This window comes from Balaenoptera acutorostrata, chromosome 5 (assembly GCF_949987535.1).
Source record: "Balaenoptera acutorostrata chromosome 5, mBalAcu1.1, whole genome shotgun sequence".
In the NCBI taxonomy this organism is placed as follows: Eukaryota; Metazoa; Chordata; class Mammalia; order Artiodactyla; family Balaenopteridae; genus Balaenoptera; species Balaenoptera acutorostrata.
Genome location: NC_080068.1, coordinates 73,286,300 through 73,306,977, shown reverse-complemented (window position 1 = coordinate 73,306,977; position 20,678 = coordinate 73,286,300). Strand labels below are relative to the sequence as shown.

Genomic DNA, 20,678 nt, shown 5'->3' with positions numbered 1-20,678 from the left:
GGCATAAGCCAGTTAATTCAGACTAATACCTTAGTAAAGAAAAGTAGGTCTCTGACCCTATAAAATTGACAGCCATCTCAGAACAGTGGTGCACAAAAGCTCCTCTTTGAAGTTATTGATGAAAATGCTAGCCAGACTCATCTGGTGACAGACTGATCTTACTCTACACATTTATTTTTCCTTTTTAATTAAAAGGTTACAAATAAAGTCCTATGAGAGAAAAGAGGAAAACACCATCATTTTTAACCAGAAACTTAAAGATAGATAATTCAGTCCAGCACTGGGACCGCCTGTATCAGAATCAAGAACATTTGATGAAATGCAGATTTCTGGGCTCAAACCAAAACTGACTGAATTTTTGAGAATGTGTTAAATTTGCATTTAACAAATTCTCCAACTGATTCCTTCACACCCTTCATGAGAAATCTTGGTTTTCGACTCGGGCCTGCAAACTAATAATACTCAGGTGTGTGTTTTGTTTGCGTTACACAAGATTTTGTTTTGATTAGCATTAGAATTGGTTGGTCTTTAAAATTAAGAAACTTCCCATGAAAACTGATATTTCCAACAACTTGTGAAAAATAATTGGGGTATCTAGCAACTCTAATCTCAAACACTTATACAGCAATAATCAGATAAAACTTAACCCTCTTTAAACAAGGAATGTACCTCCTCCAGTTCTTCAGTTGTCATAATGTCAACCCATTTTTTACCTGACCTGCCCAAGAAAAGCATTAGGGTTTGGGTCCCCTTATTCTGGTTTCTGGAAGCTATGTTATACAGACTGGAGGTTATGCTCTGGAAAGTGGGAAAAAAAGAAAGCCATTGGAGAGTATTGAGCAAAAGAATTACACAACCAAATCTAGTTAAAAAGTAAAAATCTGGCAATACAGAGAACAGGGTAGGGATAGATTTATATACACAAGTGTTTCGGGGGACAGCACATTATTTACTTGCAAGGCAGGTAACTTAACTGAGTGACATGAGCTGAATGAGATCTCTGGCTAAATGTGGAGGACACACCTCCTGTAATAGGGAAAGCCATTACTTAGTTTCAATTGCTGTCATCAACTCAATTTCAATGTCAATTTCTGGCATCAGGAATTTTGGCCTAGGATCACCAAATCTGCCATTTTTGAAAGAGAAAGAAATCCATGCTTTTATTGGAAATGTCCTGATTTTTAAATGTTGTAAGCTAATTATTTATTTAAAAACAAAAATAAGCTAAACTATCAGGTTAATATCTGTATATTTGAGGATTGCAGAATTGGAGTCAGGAGACTGGAAAAGAGTAAAGAGAATTTGAAACTCATTCTCAGATGGATTTTTAGCTCTTCTGGCTTGACAAATGTACATTACCATTAACCATGCAAGAGAACCACAGGAAGAAAATCAGTTTCAGGTAGCAAAATTATGAATTCAGTTTCTAGGAGTTTGAGAAATGTATATATGAAAGGACATAGCTCATCAGTAGTCTATTCATCTATTCAACGAATATTATGATTACTATCTACCTTCTAGAAGCATTACACATAGAACAGGGGCTAGAACAACAGACAAGGAGTCATATATCTCTGACTTTAGGAGACCTTAGATGCCAATAGGTAAAATGGGAGTTACAAGAAAGTATGTTAATTTTATTCCAAGTATAGTAATGGGTGATTTGTTCAACAGAGATGTGTGTGTGAGGGGATGATAGTCATGTAAGGTTACTAGAAAGTATGACGTCTAAGCTGGAACCTAAAGAAAGGAAAATGTGTTCCCAGTAGACTCAACAGCCTGTGTAAAGGCCCACAGGCTAGAGAAAGCCAAATGCATTAAAAAATAAAAACTGAAACAAGGTCAGTGAATCTAAGCCACTTCATGCAAGATAGCGATAAATAGTGAGCAATGAGGCCAGAAAAGCGAACAGAGGCCAGAGACTGTAAAGTCCGCTACGTTAAATGCTCTGGACTTGATCCTGAAAGCAGTGGGTGGTCATAAAGAGAGTTCATCTGGGCAATAACGAGCAGATTTACATCAGAAAACAGCAGCAGGATGATAGAGAATCTACATATAGGTTAATATTTGAGGCTATGGAATTGAATGAAATTCTTCTGGGAAAATCATGAAAGTGAAAAGCAATAAGAGTTAAAAGGACAGAATCTTGGAGAGCATCCATATTCAAGAAGAGAGAAAATAAAGAGGGACCAAGGGCTGAAACAGATGAAGAAGGGTGGAGAGACCAAGAATCAGGGAGGAGGTGGTAGGTCTAGGTTATCAAACAGAGCAGAGAAGCCAAAGAGGGTGAGCTTCGAAGAGATGTAGCCATTTACATCACAGAGAGAGAGAGTGTCCAGCAATGTCTGGAACACGGGCAATTATAATTTGGCATATTTATCACTACCTCACTTGTACCAACCACTTTCTAATCAACCTTGCTCAGCTTTAAGAGAAGCTCTTAATTGGCATTTTTGTGCACTAGGAGCACCTACTTCTGTACAAACTCCTAATTGCTATGAGCTGGAAGACCAAACAGCCTTTATTCTCTTATCTGGCCATACTTTATAGAGGCCTAGTAGCCTTATTCTGCTAGCTTGTATTCAGGCCCATACTCTATTTTTCTACAATGAAGAAAAAATTGGCTTCAGATTTCTGTTCCAAGAACCTTATTTTCTACTCTATTTGCCTTGAAACAAGTCACAAAAGGATGGGAGAAATTTTAGATGGGAAGGGCATTGCAAGTCATTGCTACAGTCTCCTTACCTTCACGTTTTGGAAACTGAGGCACAGAGATAATAATTGGCCTTTTATAAAAAGAAAGGGGTTTTTCATAGATAAACTAGTGTTTTTTTTATGCTCTCGTGCACTGCTTTGCCCTCACAGCCTCTTCTGATCAAAGCAAAGGCCCTTGCCCCTCTTCGTGTCTTTAAAATAAAAATTTAATCAGTTCTTTAAGAACCTGGATCCTCCGGGTTTATAATCTGGTCTCTGTCGGGCACTCTCATACAAACCATGTATAATATTTTTAAAGGGAAATTACAATTTTCATCTGTCCAAAAAGAAAATTTTGGAGCAACTTAAATAGAACATAAAATAATTTAAAGAGACAGCTCTATTATTTTTCTGCCCTCAAGATTACACATGTGGTAAAATTTTATTTACCACAACACAATATTCAGAATTAAATTAGTTTTATAATCAATTATTTTATAACTTTATAATCAATTAATCAAATTTTATAATCAATTAATTATACTGGATTAATTCACAAGCTTCATGTCAATATTTTCTTTCCCACAACTAGCTAACTGTAATATCCAACAAATCTTTTGAAGCAGAGTTCAAATATCATCATGGCTTTATCACAACTTAGTTTTAATTTTTTAAATATAAATAGAGATACGGATATGTTCTTATTTACATAGAATGTGACAGAATTAGAGTGTACTGATAGCTGGATAGAGAAATTGTATTTAACATACATCATAGACGTTAACAGTCAATCTAGTATTTACTGGCAATTTTGTAAAATGTATCAGAAGGAATAAATTTATCTATGATTATACTCTGATAAAAATAAGATTTATCACTGCAACCTTTAGAAACATAAATTATGAATTCCTAATTATCAGAGTAAACCAGTGGCAGTAAAGATAATAATAATAATAATAAATGAACACTTAGCCTCTTCTTGTCATTGCATTATATTCTGTATGAATGCTCCCTGAGGTTGTACAGCATGGCAGCCCTAGCTGAGTACTTTCTTGCTACTAAAAATGTGACCCAAAGACCAGCAGCATTGGCATCACTTGAGGGCCTGTTAGAAACGCAGCATCTTGAGATCCACAGATATATATCTAATCAAAATCTTCATTTTAACAATCACCATCCAGATTATCCATATGCAAATTAAAGTTTTAAGTACTTTAGATATATTGACCCATCATTGGAATTAATATTTTCTATTTTACAGAATAGAAAATTGAGGCACAAAACGATTAAGTAACTTTTATTAGCATTAGTAAATGTGGCAGGCATTGCCAGTAGCCTACTGAATATCCAACACATCTTCCTTCTTTCTAATAAATCCCCAGTTTTATAAGGGCAGAAATGTGCCCAACCCCAGGTAGGGCACTCATTTTCCCAGATGCTCTCCTAGCTTGAAATAACTATGAGATAAATATGGAAATAGGCTGCAAGTGCCAGAAAGGTTTATTTTTCTGATGAAGGGAACTAATGGAACTGGCACCATCCCTTCATTTCATTCCAGCCTTAACCATGGATGTGATAGCTGGAGCTGCAGCAGCCATCTTGGGATCAGAAGGTAACAGCATAAAGGACTGAAGTCACACTAAGGAAGAGGAAGTAGAAAAATAAAAAAAGTCTTGGTTCTTGATGTTCTTGATGCCATCACTTAAGAACTCAGTACTAGGAGCCACCTACCTCTAGACTTCTTGTGAGAAAAACTGATTCCCCACTGAAGTCACTGCAGATAGATTTTTCTGTTGCTTTCAGACAAACGCATCCTTACCTGATAAAAGCTACCATGATATTCTTCTTTCACCTATGTTTTATTATTTTATTCCAATGTTATGGAGCAAGGTTTCCTTTGTTCCAATTGGCATTAAATTTGCACTATAAAAAGCCATTTGGGATTATGATATCCTCTGCTAATGTCTTCTTCAGACAGAAGTATGTAAAGTGTCACATCACCCTCTCTGAGCGGGTGGGGGAAATGACAGCCTGCAAAACAGTTCCCGAAAGGGAAAGGGTTTGATGAAGAGTCACTTTCCACCCCACTAACCTTCATATCCACTCACTTAACATGAACCTGAGCACGTTTCCTTATCTGCTGATAGATTTTGCTTAACCTCCCAGCTGTTCCAAAGCGGCGGCAACAGCGGCAAAGATTGCAGCTGCCCCTACAAATGGTAACAGTCAGATGCCTGAGAGTGAAATGCTTGTATTAGAATCTGCCACCAGAAATGACAAAGACTAAATTGGGTGTGGCAGCAGCTAAAGGAGAGTGACAAAGGCAGGCAACATCCGTGTAACAAGCAGACCTCCGTCTACACATAAATATCTCCATCCTCAGTCAGCAACTGGCCCCCACGGGACTTCTCATCACCCCCGTATTTCACAGACAATAATGGAAATGCTCAACGACCCTCCCTGCTAATGCTATGAGTCAGATCATCAGTTTGGTGGCAGCCAAAAACACCCCCAGGAGTTCTTCAGATTATCTGGGGAGCTTGAAAGAATGAGTGGAAAGGAATTCTTCTGCTACAGAGATCTTCTCCTCACTACTTCATCTGCCTGGTATTCTCCTTTAAGAATTCAGACACTATTATTCAGATTTATATGTTTTAACAAGTCAATTTTTGATATTTAATCTATTTTAAATGGCAACATACTGTAATATAAGCACTACTGATCATACAGCTCAGTGTATAGCTTTCCTGTTAGTCCTCTTTGATCCTGTAATTTTGTAATCATTACTAAAGCAAAAGCTATTTAGAATGATAAATGGATACTCAGTTTTAATTTTTAGTTATCAAGGGACTTTGTTCTCTTAGTAATGCTCTAATGGCAACTCCCTTTAAAATGGCTCTACACTCACCCCCATTTCATTATAACATTTTCACCACCTAAACCCACCCATTCACTCTCTTAAGACTCTAGAGTTTCTCTTCCTCTAATAGCTGTTGGATGATTCCTTTGCTATTCTCCAAAGCACAGTCATCAGCTTCACATTTTTTGCTTCGACAATTATCCTCTCACATGCCCCAGATAACTAATTAAATCTACCCTCCCATATTCCCCTCTACCCGACCTGAACACCAGCCTTGCAATTCCATTTTCTTTTAATTAAGACTTCCTCTCTCTTGGTATCCAAAACTTTAATCTTCCTTGTAAACCTGGCTAACATTTTAGCTCACTATTTCCTTTCTTGAGAAATTGCAGAGTTTATGCAATCATGCAGCAAAAATGAATTTGTTCCATTTACCCTAATTCTCTGCCTATGGCTGATTTGCTTATTTCTCTTGTAACGGCTTCAAAAAATTCATATAATTGAAAAACTGTGAACCCTCCAACCTATATCTATGAGTAGTAACTCATCATTTTTGCTTCAAAATCTAAAATCTTCTCATGAGTAAATAGGAGTAAAACGGAAGCCTCTCATCTTTTTCTAAAACATTCCATGACGTTTGTCTTCCTCCTCCAAACCACTCCTCCAGTTTAAGTCTGGAGCTCTCTTCTGTCCAGGGAAGTTTTTAACACACACACACACACACACACACACACACACACACACACACCCCATTCTAAAACCACCTGATCCTTTTACGTTCTTAATGGAAGTCAAATGCCTTCCCAGTACTTACTAAAATACTTAGGTACCACTACAAAACATAACCTAAACAATGGGTTTGGGAATGCTCTTAGGAGGCATATATAATTTTTGTTCTCTCTTCAACCTTCCTTAACTTTGTGGCATAACTCTATTCCTCTACTCAATAGACAAGATCCAATTGTACTACTCAATATATGATATTCCTCAAATATTCACAGAATTTATGAATTACTAACGATCTCCACAAAATAGCTGAAGATAGCAGTATGTTCTTTTTGACATGTTTTTCCTCTGGATACTATATCGGAAGAAGAAAACCTTACCTTTTCTTTTATTATGTTTTAAATCAACTTAGTAATATTCCGACTGAACATGTCCTCTAAGAATCCTGCAATACTTTAATACAGACAGAATAATGCCACACATACTACTGGGACAATCTTTGTGCTACATTTTGCATTTATTCCCCTAAAAAGGAGCTACCATCCTGAATCTTAACAAAGATATTTATTAAAAGAATGCTCTTATAACAGAGTACTGTATTTTTGAATTTTATGCAAAACCATTTTTTATGTTCTTAACGTGCATGTTTTAAATATTAAAACAAACAAAAATTAAAAAAAATAAAAATTGACATAACAATTCATATTAAATTAAGATGGAGATGGAGTCAAACTTTTCCATATGCTAGTTTTTTCATTTGTTAAAAGGTATAATAATAACATACAGAGACATCAAATCTACCCTAATGTAAGTTACTTAAAATGCAAAAACCCAATGGAGAATTTGAAGGGATCTATATGTATCTTATAAGTTGATATCCTTAATTTGATGAGTTTCTATATGAAATCCCTTTAGATTTAAACCTTAATTTTATTCTTATGATAACTTATTCCTAAATGAGAAGATCTAAACCTTGAGGAATGAGGGTATTTCAAGTTAGAAACAAGTTTTCAGAATTTTGTGTTGGGTCAGAAACATTAAAACTCAAAGGAAATAAACTAAATCCTCATGATATTACAACTCATATCATTTATTTTTTTATTTCACAGTTCATGTCTAGTTATTATTTAACTCATCTGTAGCTCAAAACAGATTAAGATAAGGTAGAAAATAAGTTTTCCTTAGAAAGAGAACTGAGGAGTATCCAGAAGTTTCGACTGGAATAAACACTTACCTTTCTACCTCTAGGAATGCCACTCTTACCATAAATACTCTCAACACCCCTGCTACAGACACAGAAAGACATGCCCTCTGGATGTTATACTCTTCTGTAGATATCACAATTCTCAGCCTGACAGTAAATATATCAGAAATCCCTCTTTTTTTTAATGAGAAAAGACCTACACTTCAATAAAGAAAAACATACAATAATTATACAATATTCCTAATTAAGGAGAGAAAGAAGAAACCACTGTTAAGATAGTTGAAAGGCAGAAAGAGCCAAAATATGATATGATATGAATTTCTGCAAAGACTCAGTCCTGTTCGGCATAGTATTTGCAGCATTTACAGCAGGACCCAGCAAATCCTTGGCCCTTAGAAAGAAACAATGGAATGAATGAACTAGGCTTAGAGAGACAGAAATTGGCTAACTCCAGTTGTATGATGCAAGTAAAAGTGATTTCTTTTCTTTATTCCAATAGCATGTTCTTAGAATGGAACATGTGTTGTACTGTTTCAAGTCATTTTGAGAATCACACTGTACCTACCTTATCTGCCCTCCAAGGGACTCCATCCCCTGGAGACCAACGCTACACCCTGTGCATCTTTATATCCTGCAGGGTGCCTGGTACATCATAAGCCTTCAACACACATGTGTTAGGGAACAAGCTACTAGAGTAACTTCATTTGACTCTTTTCACGTTAACACATCAAAAAGTAATGAATTGCTAGCTGGTCAAGCTGTTCACTTGGCCATCTCCACTACCAATATAGATTTCTACAAATGATTGGAGCTGTAGCAATCAAAAAATAACACTAACACAAATGGATCAGTCATGCCTATGGTCCAATTTATCCACTGTGTGTTAAGGAGTGAATAAAGAAGAAAAATGTTGATTGCACCTGAGCTTAAAAGCTGGCAAGAAAACAGCAGAGTGAGTGGGGTGTGCTTGTGCCCGAAAAGAGCAAAAATAACAATCCCTCAAAATTATGACTAAGGGCAATGCCTCTCTAGCAGCAATGGTTGAGAGAAGCTGCTATTAACCAAAACTGTTTTAAGGTGAAAAAAAAAGCACCTTAGCGTTAGTTCATTGAAACATGGATAGTATTCTCTGGGTCACTCACTTCAGTGATGTTCCCTTGAATTTTGCAGGACATGCTGTTTGGGAAGAAAGTGCCACCATCCAATCTAACACAACCCATTGCTGCCGTGTACGCACTCAGTCTGCCTTTCCTATAAAATAATCACAAGCTATATGTATAGTTAAAACATCAAACGGAGAAAGAGTTCTGCAAAACCTCACTCTAACCATTTCTGAAGAAGCCTGTCTTAGCACCATTCCCTGAGAGGGTAGGCAAGCAACACACAGCTTTAGAGTGAGGGTGTACAGAAACGCTAAGATGTTTCTTAGTCGGCTTGTAATACTAAAAAGAATCCAAAAGTCTGCACATAGCATTACTGTGCTTCTGGTTTTAGCTAGCATGCACTGTGAGGAAGGCCGTCCTATGAAGGAAGCCCATGTCCAGAGTTTCCAGCCTCCCAAACAGCATCCCACTTCAGGCACCTAGTACCTTTCTGCGTTCTGTTTCATGCCGCCCACAAAATAATTTTCAGTAAAGAGGAAATGAAAAAAACTTGATATCCATTATTTACCCAAAGCTATTTACACACTTCTGTGAAGTCATCCCTATTTATTTTTATTTTCTCGCTCACGAAATAATCAAACTCGGTGCTTCCTGTGACCTTTTCGCAAACGCAAGTGGGTGGAGAAGATCTGGTGGCAGGGAGTGAAAAAGCCTCTGAAATCTTCTCATGCCTAAGAAGGTTATCCCACTCCGGGCACACTGGGGGACCTCAGAAGACCTAGTCAGGAGGGAAGGGAGACTAGATTCTCTGCTGCCTCCTGCCTTTTCAGGAGCATCAGCCCCAATCACAGCTGCTGAATGAGGAGAATGCCGAACATCAGACCTGTTAAGCGGAGGACCAGTACCTGAAGTTTACCCAGCCTCCACCTGAGACAAGAACTTCTTAAGGGCTCAGCCGCTTCCTTTCTGCTCAGCATGCAACCCACTTGTCCCCTGCCCCTTTCAATTCCTTATAGAGATTTCAGATCATTCTCGGCGTGTTATCTCCTTCCTGATGCCTCTACCACCCCTCACCTCATCAGATGTTGCCAAGCATCAGGCACGCACCCGGTAGCTGCAAGGCCCGGAGCTCGTGCCCTTCAAGTTCCTGGCTCATCCCAGGCTAGGATGGTGGACACGCTTTCAGTTTCATGTCCCTAAAATCATCATCTGCGTCGCATAGTGAGGTTTTCATTCTGTAAATATGATTTTGTTCTTATAGGCAAATTCAGTATCATGAACTGATGATGCCCAATTGTTATATGTTACAATAATCTGACATATTTCTTTTGTGATTGGTTTTGTTTCCAGAGATTCTGTACATTTACAAAAGTGTGCTACAAAATGAAACTAATAGCGTGAGAAACATACAAGTATATCTTTTCTCTAAAACTGGGTTATATGTGCCACACGTTTATCCTTTTTTAGAAGTCACAGCTTTTACAAATTAAAGAAAACATTGAGTGATGGACTCTATTGCATTCATAGTAGAAGTAGTAGTAGAATCAACAATAACAGCAATAATATCTGCAAGTATTGAGTGCCTACTCTGTTTGCCGGATGCTCCAAAAAGTTTTTTTTAAATTAAATACCTAAGAAACCAATAAGTCACATACTTTTAGCCCCCCATTTTACAAATAAAGAAACCAAAGCAAGGAGAGGTTGAGTGAAAAGTTTTGTAGTTCATATAGTATGGCAACAGAATTCAAATTCAAAGATGCTGGTATTCAGAGGCACTGATCTTAACCTCTTCCTTATAAAATAATACGATGCTATTTTGAGGTCAGACTCCCTCTTAGGTTCTGGGAGAGACCAGATTTTTTGTACTAATTTTTGCCCACCGAATATCCTATATTTTATTTTTATAAAATTGAGAGTAGTAAAATTCATAGAAACATGTTAACATCCATCTCTCTACAGCCTGAGGAAAAATATCCAAGAGTGAAGTTGGAAACTGACCCTCAGGCCCTAAGTCTATAATCTGACATCATGTTTTTCATGGCTTTAAGCATAAAGCTGCTTCAAGTTTTTAGAGGACAAAACAAGAGCACTATGTACCAATTCTATCTAGACAAGCTCCTTGAAACAGCTTTTCAAAATGCAGTTAAGCACGGTACTCTATCTAGATTTTCCAGACTGAATCTATAATTTAGATACCAAGCCTTGTCATTTCTAATAGTTGTCATTGTTGAGCACTGTGAATGTTAGCTGTTCTAAATATACAAGGCCTGTCTACACTTTCCTTTTTTTCAGTGACCCTCTAAACACAGTCCGAAATACAAATGTTGCTCCTTTTATTCAGTTAACAATTTGAAAGCCTCTTATGGAGCATCAAAATCCATAGGGGGTACCTGAGTTGTTAGCTCCAATGACTAAAAGGAAGACTAAAGGAAAAATTGATTCAGTTATAAGTTCTAGCTAAGCTGAACATATAGTCTTGGTAGATACATTTCCAGACTTACAAGGGACTAAGCCAACCATATGCACTAGACCTACCAGTATTTTCTTGGCATGTTTTCAAGGATACTACCTTCGAAGATGATGTTCTCCTTGAAGAACTCTCCTCTGCTATTCCTAACGATCCTAATACCTATCAATGCATGCCACATTATGCTTTCTTATTTACTTGAACCATACCATATCATTGTGAGACAGACAGGGTAAATAGAACCTCCCCTCCAATTTCACAGGTAAGTAAATGACGTCACAGATGGGATAAATGAATCGCCCCAAATCCCCCAAATCACACGGTTAGTTCAAGGCAGAATCACAGCTAACATAAGCCAGGAGTTGGAATAATTGTAGTGATTGTTTCCATTCACCAAGAAGTCAGCCTAATACGCTGGTGCTAACAGTGAAAGGCCAGTACAGTAATTAAATGATAATTGTTCTGATGATTTTAAGGATAAGGTAAGTTGTATAGTCGATTCTTTTCATGGGAGCACACTAAATAACATAAAATAAAATAAATGAATAAAATCAAATTCATTCAAGAAATATTTAATTCCATGCTTACTGTGTGCCAGGCACTGTTCTAGATGCTTGAGAACCAGACAACAAAACAGACAAAAATCCCTAACCTCAATTAGCCTGCGTTCTAGCAAAAGAGACAAAAGTAAGCAATTGACCTAATGATTTAAAAATTATCTTGTATATTAAAAACTAGTAAGTGCTAAGTAAAAACAGAAAAAAAAGGGGTAAGAAGGAGGAGTATTGCTAAAGGAGGAACACATAGTATTTATCGGATTGGTCAGGGTAGGCCTCATTGAGAAGGTGAGCTCAATGGGTATCCAGGGAAGAGGGAACAGTCGGGAAAAAGCTCCAGGGAGTAGCCTGGTGTCTTCATGGAACAGAAAAGAAGCCAATGTGACTGCAGCAGTCTTAGCAAGAAGGAGAGTTGTGTGAGGTGAGGCCAAAGAAGAATAGGAAGACAGATTATGCAGGACTTTGGAGGCCATCGAAAGAAATCTGTGTTTTATTCTGACTGAAGTAGAAACCATTGCAGGATTTTGAGCAGTTGAGTAGTGTGATCAGGCCCTTAGTTTAAAGAGGACCCATAGTTCTGTACACCTTCAATGTTTACAGTGCTATATGTCAATTATACCTTAATAAAACTGGCAGAAAAAAAAGAAAACCCAGAATTAATTATTAAATACCTTAAAATTTTATCATTCGACCTATTGTACAATCTTTATCACGTATAGAAGTCCCAATTTATCCTCCTCCTCTCAGAATAAAATGCTAATATTTTTTTTTTCCCTAAGAAGATATCAAGGCTCAGAATGTCTAAGTAACTTGTCTGGGATAAGATCTAGTAAGTTGAAGAGCCAGGTGAAAAGAATAATTTTTCTAACTCTTAATACAAAACTGATTGCTCTTTCCTATGTACTCATTTATAGTAACGTTACAAAGGAAAAATAATAATAATTGAGATTAATTATTCAGATTATCCATTGATAGAGATGTTCAGTTTGATATATTAAATTGAATCAAGCCCATTTTTCCCCTTATTATTAATTTCTGGGACATAATGATACAAATAATTTCCCTGAACTTTCTATTTGAAATGACATATGAACATTCAGGCTGAGAATTTTGGACAGAGGAGAAACCGTAATAATAACTGAAATTTACAACAGTGTATTTACAAAGGTTTTCTAGTTATTGTTATGTATTAACTCTCTACGATATGCCAGTCACTGTGCTAACTCCTTTGCATATATCATTGTATTTAATATTCATCAAAAACCCTAAGAATAGTAATAGTAATCCCATTTTACAGATGACAGATGTAGCCCCAGAGAGGTAAAGGACTGAAAGGTCACAAGACTGCTCAGTATCCCATCTAGAATTTTACCTAAATCTCCACAGTCTAAAGGTAGATTCTCTTCACTCAGCCACACCACCTTCCTGCAGCAGGATGCACAAAGTATCACCTCAACATTCTCAACTAAAAGGTCAGCCAGATGTGAGTAGCTCCATTTTCCAGATGATTAACTGGTCATAGAAAAGTTAATCAAGTAATCAATATTTTTTTTTTATGGTCACCATATGCAAATCAATATTTAGTTAGTGAGAATACAGAGGATTTATGATACAATACCTTGCCTCAATAAGTTTACGATCTTGTTAAGGTAACAAGAGACACATAAAAAGGTAATAAATAATCCAAGACAGCACATAATAAGTGCCAAATGAGATACAAAGCCAACAACAGCTAAAGAAATTCAACAGAGGGAAAATTGAATCTGGGTGCTTCAATTCAGTTAAGAAAGGTTATTATTGAAAAGGACCCACATTGAGGTGGTCTTCACAGGAAAAGTTTAGATTAGCAGAGAGAATGAGGAAGAATAATTCCAGTGAGAGGGGAATATTTTCCCCTCAAAGGCTAAGGGAGCAGATGTGAATGGATTATCAAGAGAAAATGAATAGATGTGTTTGAAGTACAGGGTAGATGGATGGCAAAGTAAAAATTAAGCCAGAGAAGTAAATTGTAAAAACCTTGATTGTCATGTTCGGAACCTATGGGAGGAGGGAAGGAATTGATTGTGTTTGACTGCTAGTATGTTGTGCGTACACTGTAGTTTATGTAATCCTCTCAACAACACTATAAAGTAGAAATGCATCATGGCCATTTTATTTATTTTTTTTTTAATTTTTGGGGGGTATAGTTGATTTACAATGTTGTGTTAGTTTCAGGTGTACAGCACAGTGAATCTGTTATATATATACGTATATCCACTCTTTTTTAGATTCTTTTCCCATATAGACCATTAGAGAGTACTGAGTAGAGTTCCCTGTGCTATACAGTAGGTCCTTGTTAGTTACCTATTTTATATATGGTAGTGTGTATATGTCAATCCCAATCTTCCAATTTATCCCCACTTTACCCCCTGGTAACCGTAAGTTTATTTTCTACATCTGTAACTCTATTTCTGTTTTGTAGATAAGTTCATTTGTACCCTCTTACATGGGAAAGGAAATAGTCACCCAAGTCCAGGAAGCACAAGAGTCCCATACAGGATAAACCCAAGAAGAAACATGCTGAGACACATATAAACTGAACTAACAAAAATTAAATACAAAGAAAAAATATTAAAAGCAGCAAGGGAAAAGCAACAAATAACATACAAGGGAATCCCCATCATGACCCTTTTAAATGAAAGGAAACAGAGATTATCTGGCCAAGGCACAGTTTTGGGTGTGTAGATGGAGCAGAAATTCTAATCTAGATCCATCTGCATGCAAGGTCTATATTCCTTCCACTACCCCCTAATACTGTGAAATATTAGCACATGTCCACTATCAGAGAAGAATTGGGGAAGGAAGACACTAGGCAAGAAGAGCCACTTTGTCTATTGCATTAACCTACAGAATGAGTGACAAGGATCTATATTCGAATGCTGATGACCGAAGTAAAAAGAATGGAAGAGATATTTAAAAAGAAATATGAAGAAACAAATGGCAATATCCATGTCCTTTAACAGGTAGTTTTTACTTCCCAACTATACACCCACAGTGTAAACATTTCTCCTAAAATCTCATAGACAAAATCCAAGATCTAGCTTAAATATCTTAAGTTTTTTTGACAGCACATGATTTATTTAAAAATAATAACATCTAGGCCTTGGGAAAATATCTGCCTTAGTGCAATCTACCTCTCAAATCACCATCATGAATTATGACAGCCTCATGCTAGGCATACTTCTGTTGTATGAGTTTGACATTAGCTCCTTGCTATATATGCTAACATGGATGGTAATGCCTTCTATTCATGGTCATTAGAAATGTTAATTACTAAGAAAATATTCTTTTCCTTTAGTTTTTCCTTATTTTAACTTTTCTTTTAACTTTTTATTTTATATTGGAGTAAAGAACTTATTTACAAAATGGAAAAAGACTCATAAACTTAAGAGTTTTTTCTTTTAGTAGACTGTGTATTAAACAATTGAATTATCTCTGAGAGATACAATGTATCATACTTCTGAACATTATTCTTCCCCATCACTTCTCTCTTGAAATGCAAGGTACCATTCAGGATTCAAGTCCACAACCACTATCAATTAAATGGCATATTATTTAAAAACAAGTTAGGTCTTTTCCAACCTTTTCTGACTCCTGGGCAATGCAAACCATACAATTGCCAAATATGCATAGAATTAACAACCACCTACGTTTTTCAAAGACAGTATTGACATAAACATCCAGGCGTTTAGTCACTACACATCTTTTCAAGCAATTTAATATCGCAAAGTTGCCAACCTGGTAATAATCAGGCTAACTATATAAACCTTCAGTCAGCACCAAGCATTCAACTAATTCGTCTTAACTTTGAATTAGTTATTAAACTGAACATCCTAATAAGTATAACATACATTTGATAAATGTGTGCATGCAGATATATAGATATAGGTATATATATATATACATCTCATGTTAGAATTAATGAGTAACAATATTTTGACTCAGAATCCTTTTAGGAATTACACACCTACCCTACTTATACCTAATCTCCTTAGTATCACCCAACTATGCTAAAGGATAATTAAAATTTAACACATTAGCCAAGCCTAGTTTCCTTTACCTTTATGGATAAAAATAGATTTGTTTTTCTGAGTTGAGAATGAATGTTTAAATTTGAAATCAAACTGTGCCACAGGCCAATAAATTAGGCCTACAACTAAAGTATATCCAAAATGTCTTTGAAAGTTTCAAGAATGCCAAACCGGTGCTGTATTTTAGAAACGTCACATGCACGTGTAAAGAAATATCATCACAGAATCCTGTGATGATTGCTAAAATTTATCTGGTTGCTAAAATTCAACCCAGGTACTCTTTTATATTTTTATGTTTCTCGTTTCTACATATCTGTACTAGTGTGAAAATAGGCATCTGCAAAATTCAATGAAGGAAACGAAAGATACTATACAAGCATATCTGCCCAATAATGTCACACTTTCACATAGTCTAAGTTTGAAAAACTTAGCCATTATAAATAAACTAATTTAAAAACTATTCATGCACAAAGTCTGGGCTCTATATGACTTCAGGTAGTCTATAAAAGGTATGTTAAATACATTATGTCTGTATAAAAGGAATCAGAGATAATGTTTATTTCATATACCTTATTTTCTATTACCTATGTTTTTTAATATGTGACAATGCATTCATGTATAAAATGTATTAAAATATAAATATTACCCTTAACTTTTAAAGGCATTATTTTGTGAGCATTTAAGAAAAGGAAAACTATTTTTACCTCCCAGTCCTGGTCTAAGCCGATTATCGTAACCATCCAGAAGTCTGTCTAGAATTCTTGTAAAGATGGTAATGTTATTTTTAGCCTCATCTTCTTGGATGTTAGCCAGCACCAACCTAAACAGATAATTTTACAAGCTGATATATATACATACGTGTGTTTTGCAAGTGCCAACATGCTCTTCCTCCTTGATTTGAATTTTAAGGCTCCCTAAGCTATTAGTGTCACCCGTTTTCCTCTTTTTTTTTTTTCCACTTCTTTAAATGCCAGTATGTCTATGGGGAAGGTAAACATGCTGTTGGAAATTGATAATAAATACTAGCTTATCAGAAAGTTTGATGCCAAAATTATTTCAGATTTCTACCACTTCGCATTTTGTGTGACCTATTCAATTTTTCTAAAATCCACTCCCTAGAATATATTATGATGGTAGAGGATCACATGCAGATACTATTAGTAATGTTGTTCTGCATTTGGAAAGGTACAAAAACCAAAGGGACTACTGAAAGAATTCTTCAGTGATTTGAATATTAATTGGAAAATAAATTACCTCCTTGGAGGCACAGAATTTTTCCATCTTTCTCAGAAATGTCTTTTCTTTTTATGTCTTTTTCTCTTTTAAGCCAAGATGATTTTCTAACTTTGGGTATACCTCCACCCAATGGCCAAGTGCAATATAGACATCAGGGAAACTCCGCTGGCTGTGTTCCAGACTCCACTGAAGTCCGGAGGTGGAGGTGGGCTCTGAAAGCATCAGCAACACACACACATTTGCAGAGAGCCTTGGAGGAGTACCCCTCCTGACAGGTCTCTGAGAAGAGCAATAGAGGTCATCCAAAGATTAAAATGCCCAGCTACTTGTGTGTGTGTGTGTGTGTGTGTGTGTGTGTGTGTGTGTGTGTGTGTGTGTGTGTGAGAGAGACAAATTTGCGGAAAGAATAAGTGGTCTTAAAATATCACCAGAAGAGGGTTAGAAACAGTGATTTTCTCCATTATTTCTCCATCAGAAAGCCAGACACCTGGTTTTGTTACATCCAGCAATTTGGTGCAGAAGCAAGTGGATGTATAAAACAGAATGTCCCTTTTCACTGCCATTTTTTTCCTCAGAATGATTCAGAGATTTAAATTACTGGTCCAGAAAAAGAATCATTTATATAATAGAATAAAATACTGGCATGAGCATTACTGGTCAAATATAGAACAGAAAACTAGTAGAAGAAAATATGGTTAAGTACTGAGGATTTTCAATGATTATTAATGGACCACAGTTTGTTCACTCCTCTAAAATCAAAGATTATATGTAATTGCATTCTGATCAAGGTGTATTGTGTGAAATATCATTGACAGAATTCATTTGCATTTAAATGATTACACAGCTAGTAGCTAAAAATAGTCATAATACATCGAAAAATTGGTAACCAACTTCAAGCAAATATCCTCTTGGGAGAAGAGAAAATATTAAAATATTGATATAAAGATAAACATTTTAAAAATTATGTAAGCAAATTAGTTCATACCTCAAGCCTCAAAAGTTTTTATATTGCCTTAAGCTAACTTTAAAACCAATCACTAAGATGGTCATGAAGTTCCACTTAGAGATTTTCACTGGAAAGCGATTTTTAATCACATGTCACATTTTCTTTCTGAACTCAATATTAAGATATTAAATGAGGAGCTATTTTCCAATTAAAAATAAGACTTCATAAAGAGATTTCTTCTCAATTCTAGAAAGTATTTTCAAACTTTGACAATTACTGAGACAGGAAAATGAAAATTTTAAAGGGAAATAAAGGTATCATAAAATCATAAACACTAATTTTTTTAAAGGAATAGTTACATGGACATTATTATGAATCATATTTTAAGTTCTCTGGCATTTTGAAAACCATACCCTAAATTTAGGCAATTAATAAAAGCTGCCCATTGATGATTAAAAAATCAGAAAAGACTCCAATTAAGATGATGCTATTGAAAACAACAGAAATTAAATTTGATATTTGTAGAATACAGGCAAAACAGAATTTGTTACATTTTCAAAGTAAGTACTTTTTATGACAGTACCATTTTAGAAGTAAAAATTTCTAAATCAATAATATGAAAAGTTGATTAATAAATCAAGCTTTTGTTTTATTTGTTTGTGACTGTGAAGTTGTATAGTACCTCCACCTAGAGGTTTCAGATCCACACATCATTTAGGTTTTCTATGTTGACTGAAAGAGCCAAGACCATTTAAGAAAAAAAGGAAAGAGAGACAGAAAGAAAAAGAAAGAAAAAAAATTAATACTCAAATCATTTTAGCTTATGCTTTTCTGTTTGGCGTAAAGGAAAACTGATGTTTTCTTTACTGAACTTTGATGTTATTATAATCGCATATACCAACCACTTCAATTCGTTGCAAAAATATGCCATCCAAAGGGCATTCTTTTCTCCCGTGATTTATTTTTTTAGAAAATGTTTGTATTCACTTTTGTATTTTATCGCTAAAAACAAGAAGCAGTGAACTTTTAATAGTCTCTGTCACTTAATAGTTCTGTTTCTTGGTACAATATCTTTTCATTAGAAATGACCCTTCAAAATACTTCAGCTTCTCCCAAGCCACCTCTGCACTGATGACATTCAAGAAACACACCTTTACCCTGAATTTAAAATGGCAAATACAGTAAATAATTGTCTCACCTGGCTGGGTCCCACACCAAGAAAACAAGAAGCAGCAACTGCATGTTGCAGATGTTCAGTTTCATCTTCATCACCACTCTTTGTAAAGTCATGGAAGAAAAACAAAATACACTTAAAATTACATTCAGTCCCACCATCCAAATAGCCCAAAAGAATGTCATTTCAACTGGGAATTGGAGTTAAAGATATAGAGATTATTCCGGTGGAGTGTGTGTAGGGTGTGATGACTGGCGGAGGATTTTTTCTTTTCTTTTCTTTTCTTCTTCTTTTTTTTTTTCTTTCTTTCTTTTTTTTCTCTTAACAGAATGATGACCAAATAATCAGACTTTGCTCTGCCAGGAACTTCCCTCAGCCACATCGTCAGCAAACACTGTTTTGTGGACACACACACGCATTAAGAACACACGGGACCCTGCACTGACATTTGAGCTAGAGAAAAGAATGGGTTGGAGGGGAGAGTGAAAAGGGGGAGGAGAAACGGGTATTTCATGCCACGTCCCCTCGACCAAGACCACCTCCGCAACCACAGAGGGAAAAGCAAGGGCCAGCCAGCCCACTTTTTTTCGATTATTCTTCTTTCATTACAATGAACTGCAGTCCTCACGTCTTCACTACTTCACTCCTTTTAAAATAAAATAAAATCACCTCCCTCCCTGCCCAGCCACAGTTGCCCAAGACCACTTCTTGGAGGCAGCCGGGTTCGGATTAACTGCTGCGAAACGACGCGTTTGACAGCTGTTCCGGAGCCGAGGACCGCAATCCTGGCAGGAGCGTGAGGCTCAGGGGTCCAGCGGAGGCAGGCAGGCAGCGGCGATCACAGTGTGCAAAGTTAAAACACTATAAAAGAGCCAGGCTAACGCGCTGCCGGGCGGGCGTCTCGGATCTTATTGTAGTTGCCAATAGGCTTCCGGTGAGGAGTATCGAAATTATTTGTTAAACGTGCTGGGGAGGAGGCGGCGACCTGAGCCGCTTCGGTTTCCAGGGAGCATCGGAGAGTGAATGGGGGGAGGTGAGCCATGCACGGGAGGCAAAGGTAAATGGGGAAGCAAGGGTCCCTGTTGGGACCAACGTGTGCGACCTTACCTGAAACGGCAAGCAGAATTGGGTGTTTTCCTCCCTTTGCCTTGATCTTGAGGAGATAGGAAACTTGAGAGAGACAGACAGACAGACAGACTGCAGCAGCCCGGCGAGCGGGGAGCGATGGGCTCGTTGCAGCCGAAGGAGAGCGCGAGGAGTGGCGGCGGCGCGAGGAGTAGAAGGAGGCGAAGGCGTCCGTAGTGGCGGTGATGGGCGGAGGAGGAGGAAGAGGAGGCGGGGGAAGCATTGGCAGGAGCCGGCTGGGTGGGGGGAGACGCGAGCAGAGGCGCGGTGCGCGCAGGCAGCGGCGGGCACGAGCCCCACGCCTGGAGGAGGAGGAGCCAGGCCCGAAAGGAGGGCTAACGAGGTTCTCGGCAACGCAGGGACGCCCCCCTACCCCCGCCCAGATACCGGGTAACCGCCCACCGCCCGCCGCGCACCGGCCAGGGCACAGCCCCAAGCGGCGGCGAGCGCCCGGGGGAGCCCCGAGCACCTCCCCCCGCGCCCACGCCGCGCCGGAGGAGCGGAGCCCACTCGCCG

General features: G+C 37.4%; 1 protein-coding gene across 3 annotated transcripts in view; it reads right to left on the bottom strand.

Moving 5' to 3' along the window:
* GABRA2 (gamma-aminobutyric acid type A receptor subunit alpha2) overlaps window positions 1-20,402 on the bottom strand; it is a 119,492-nt gene extending 99,090 nt beyond the window's left edge. For 2 of the 3 annotated variants that reach the window (XM_028166136.2, XM_007180743.2), the window contains exons 1-3: window positions 20,145-20,402; window positions 19,062-19,139; window positions 16,386-16,501 (exon numbers count right to left, since the gene is read on the bottom strand). In XM_028166136.2, the coding sequence (XP_028021937.2) occupies window positions 16,386-16,501; window positions 19,062-19,132 (187 nt within the window). In that variant the 5' untranslated portion in view covers window positions 19,133-19,139; window positions 20,145-20,402. Of the gene's footprint in view, window positions 1-16,385; window positions 16,502-19,061; window positions 19,140-20,144 lie in introns of those variants that run through there. The other variant, XM_007180744.3, reaches the window with a different exon arrangement.
* Window positions 20,403-20,678: the final 276 nt, after the last annotated feature.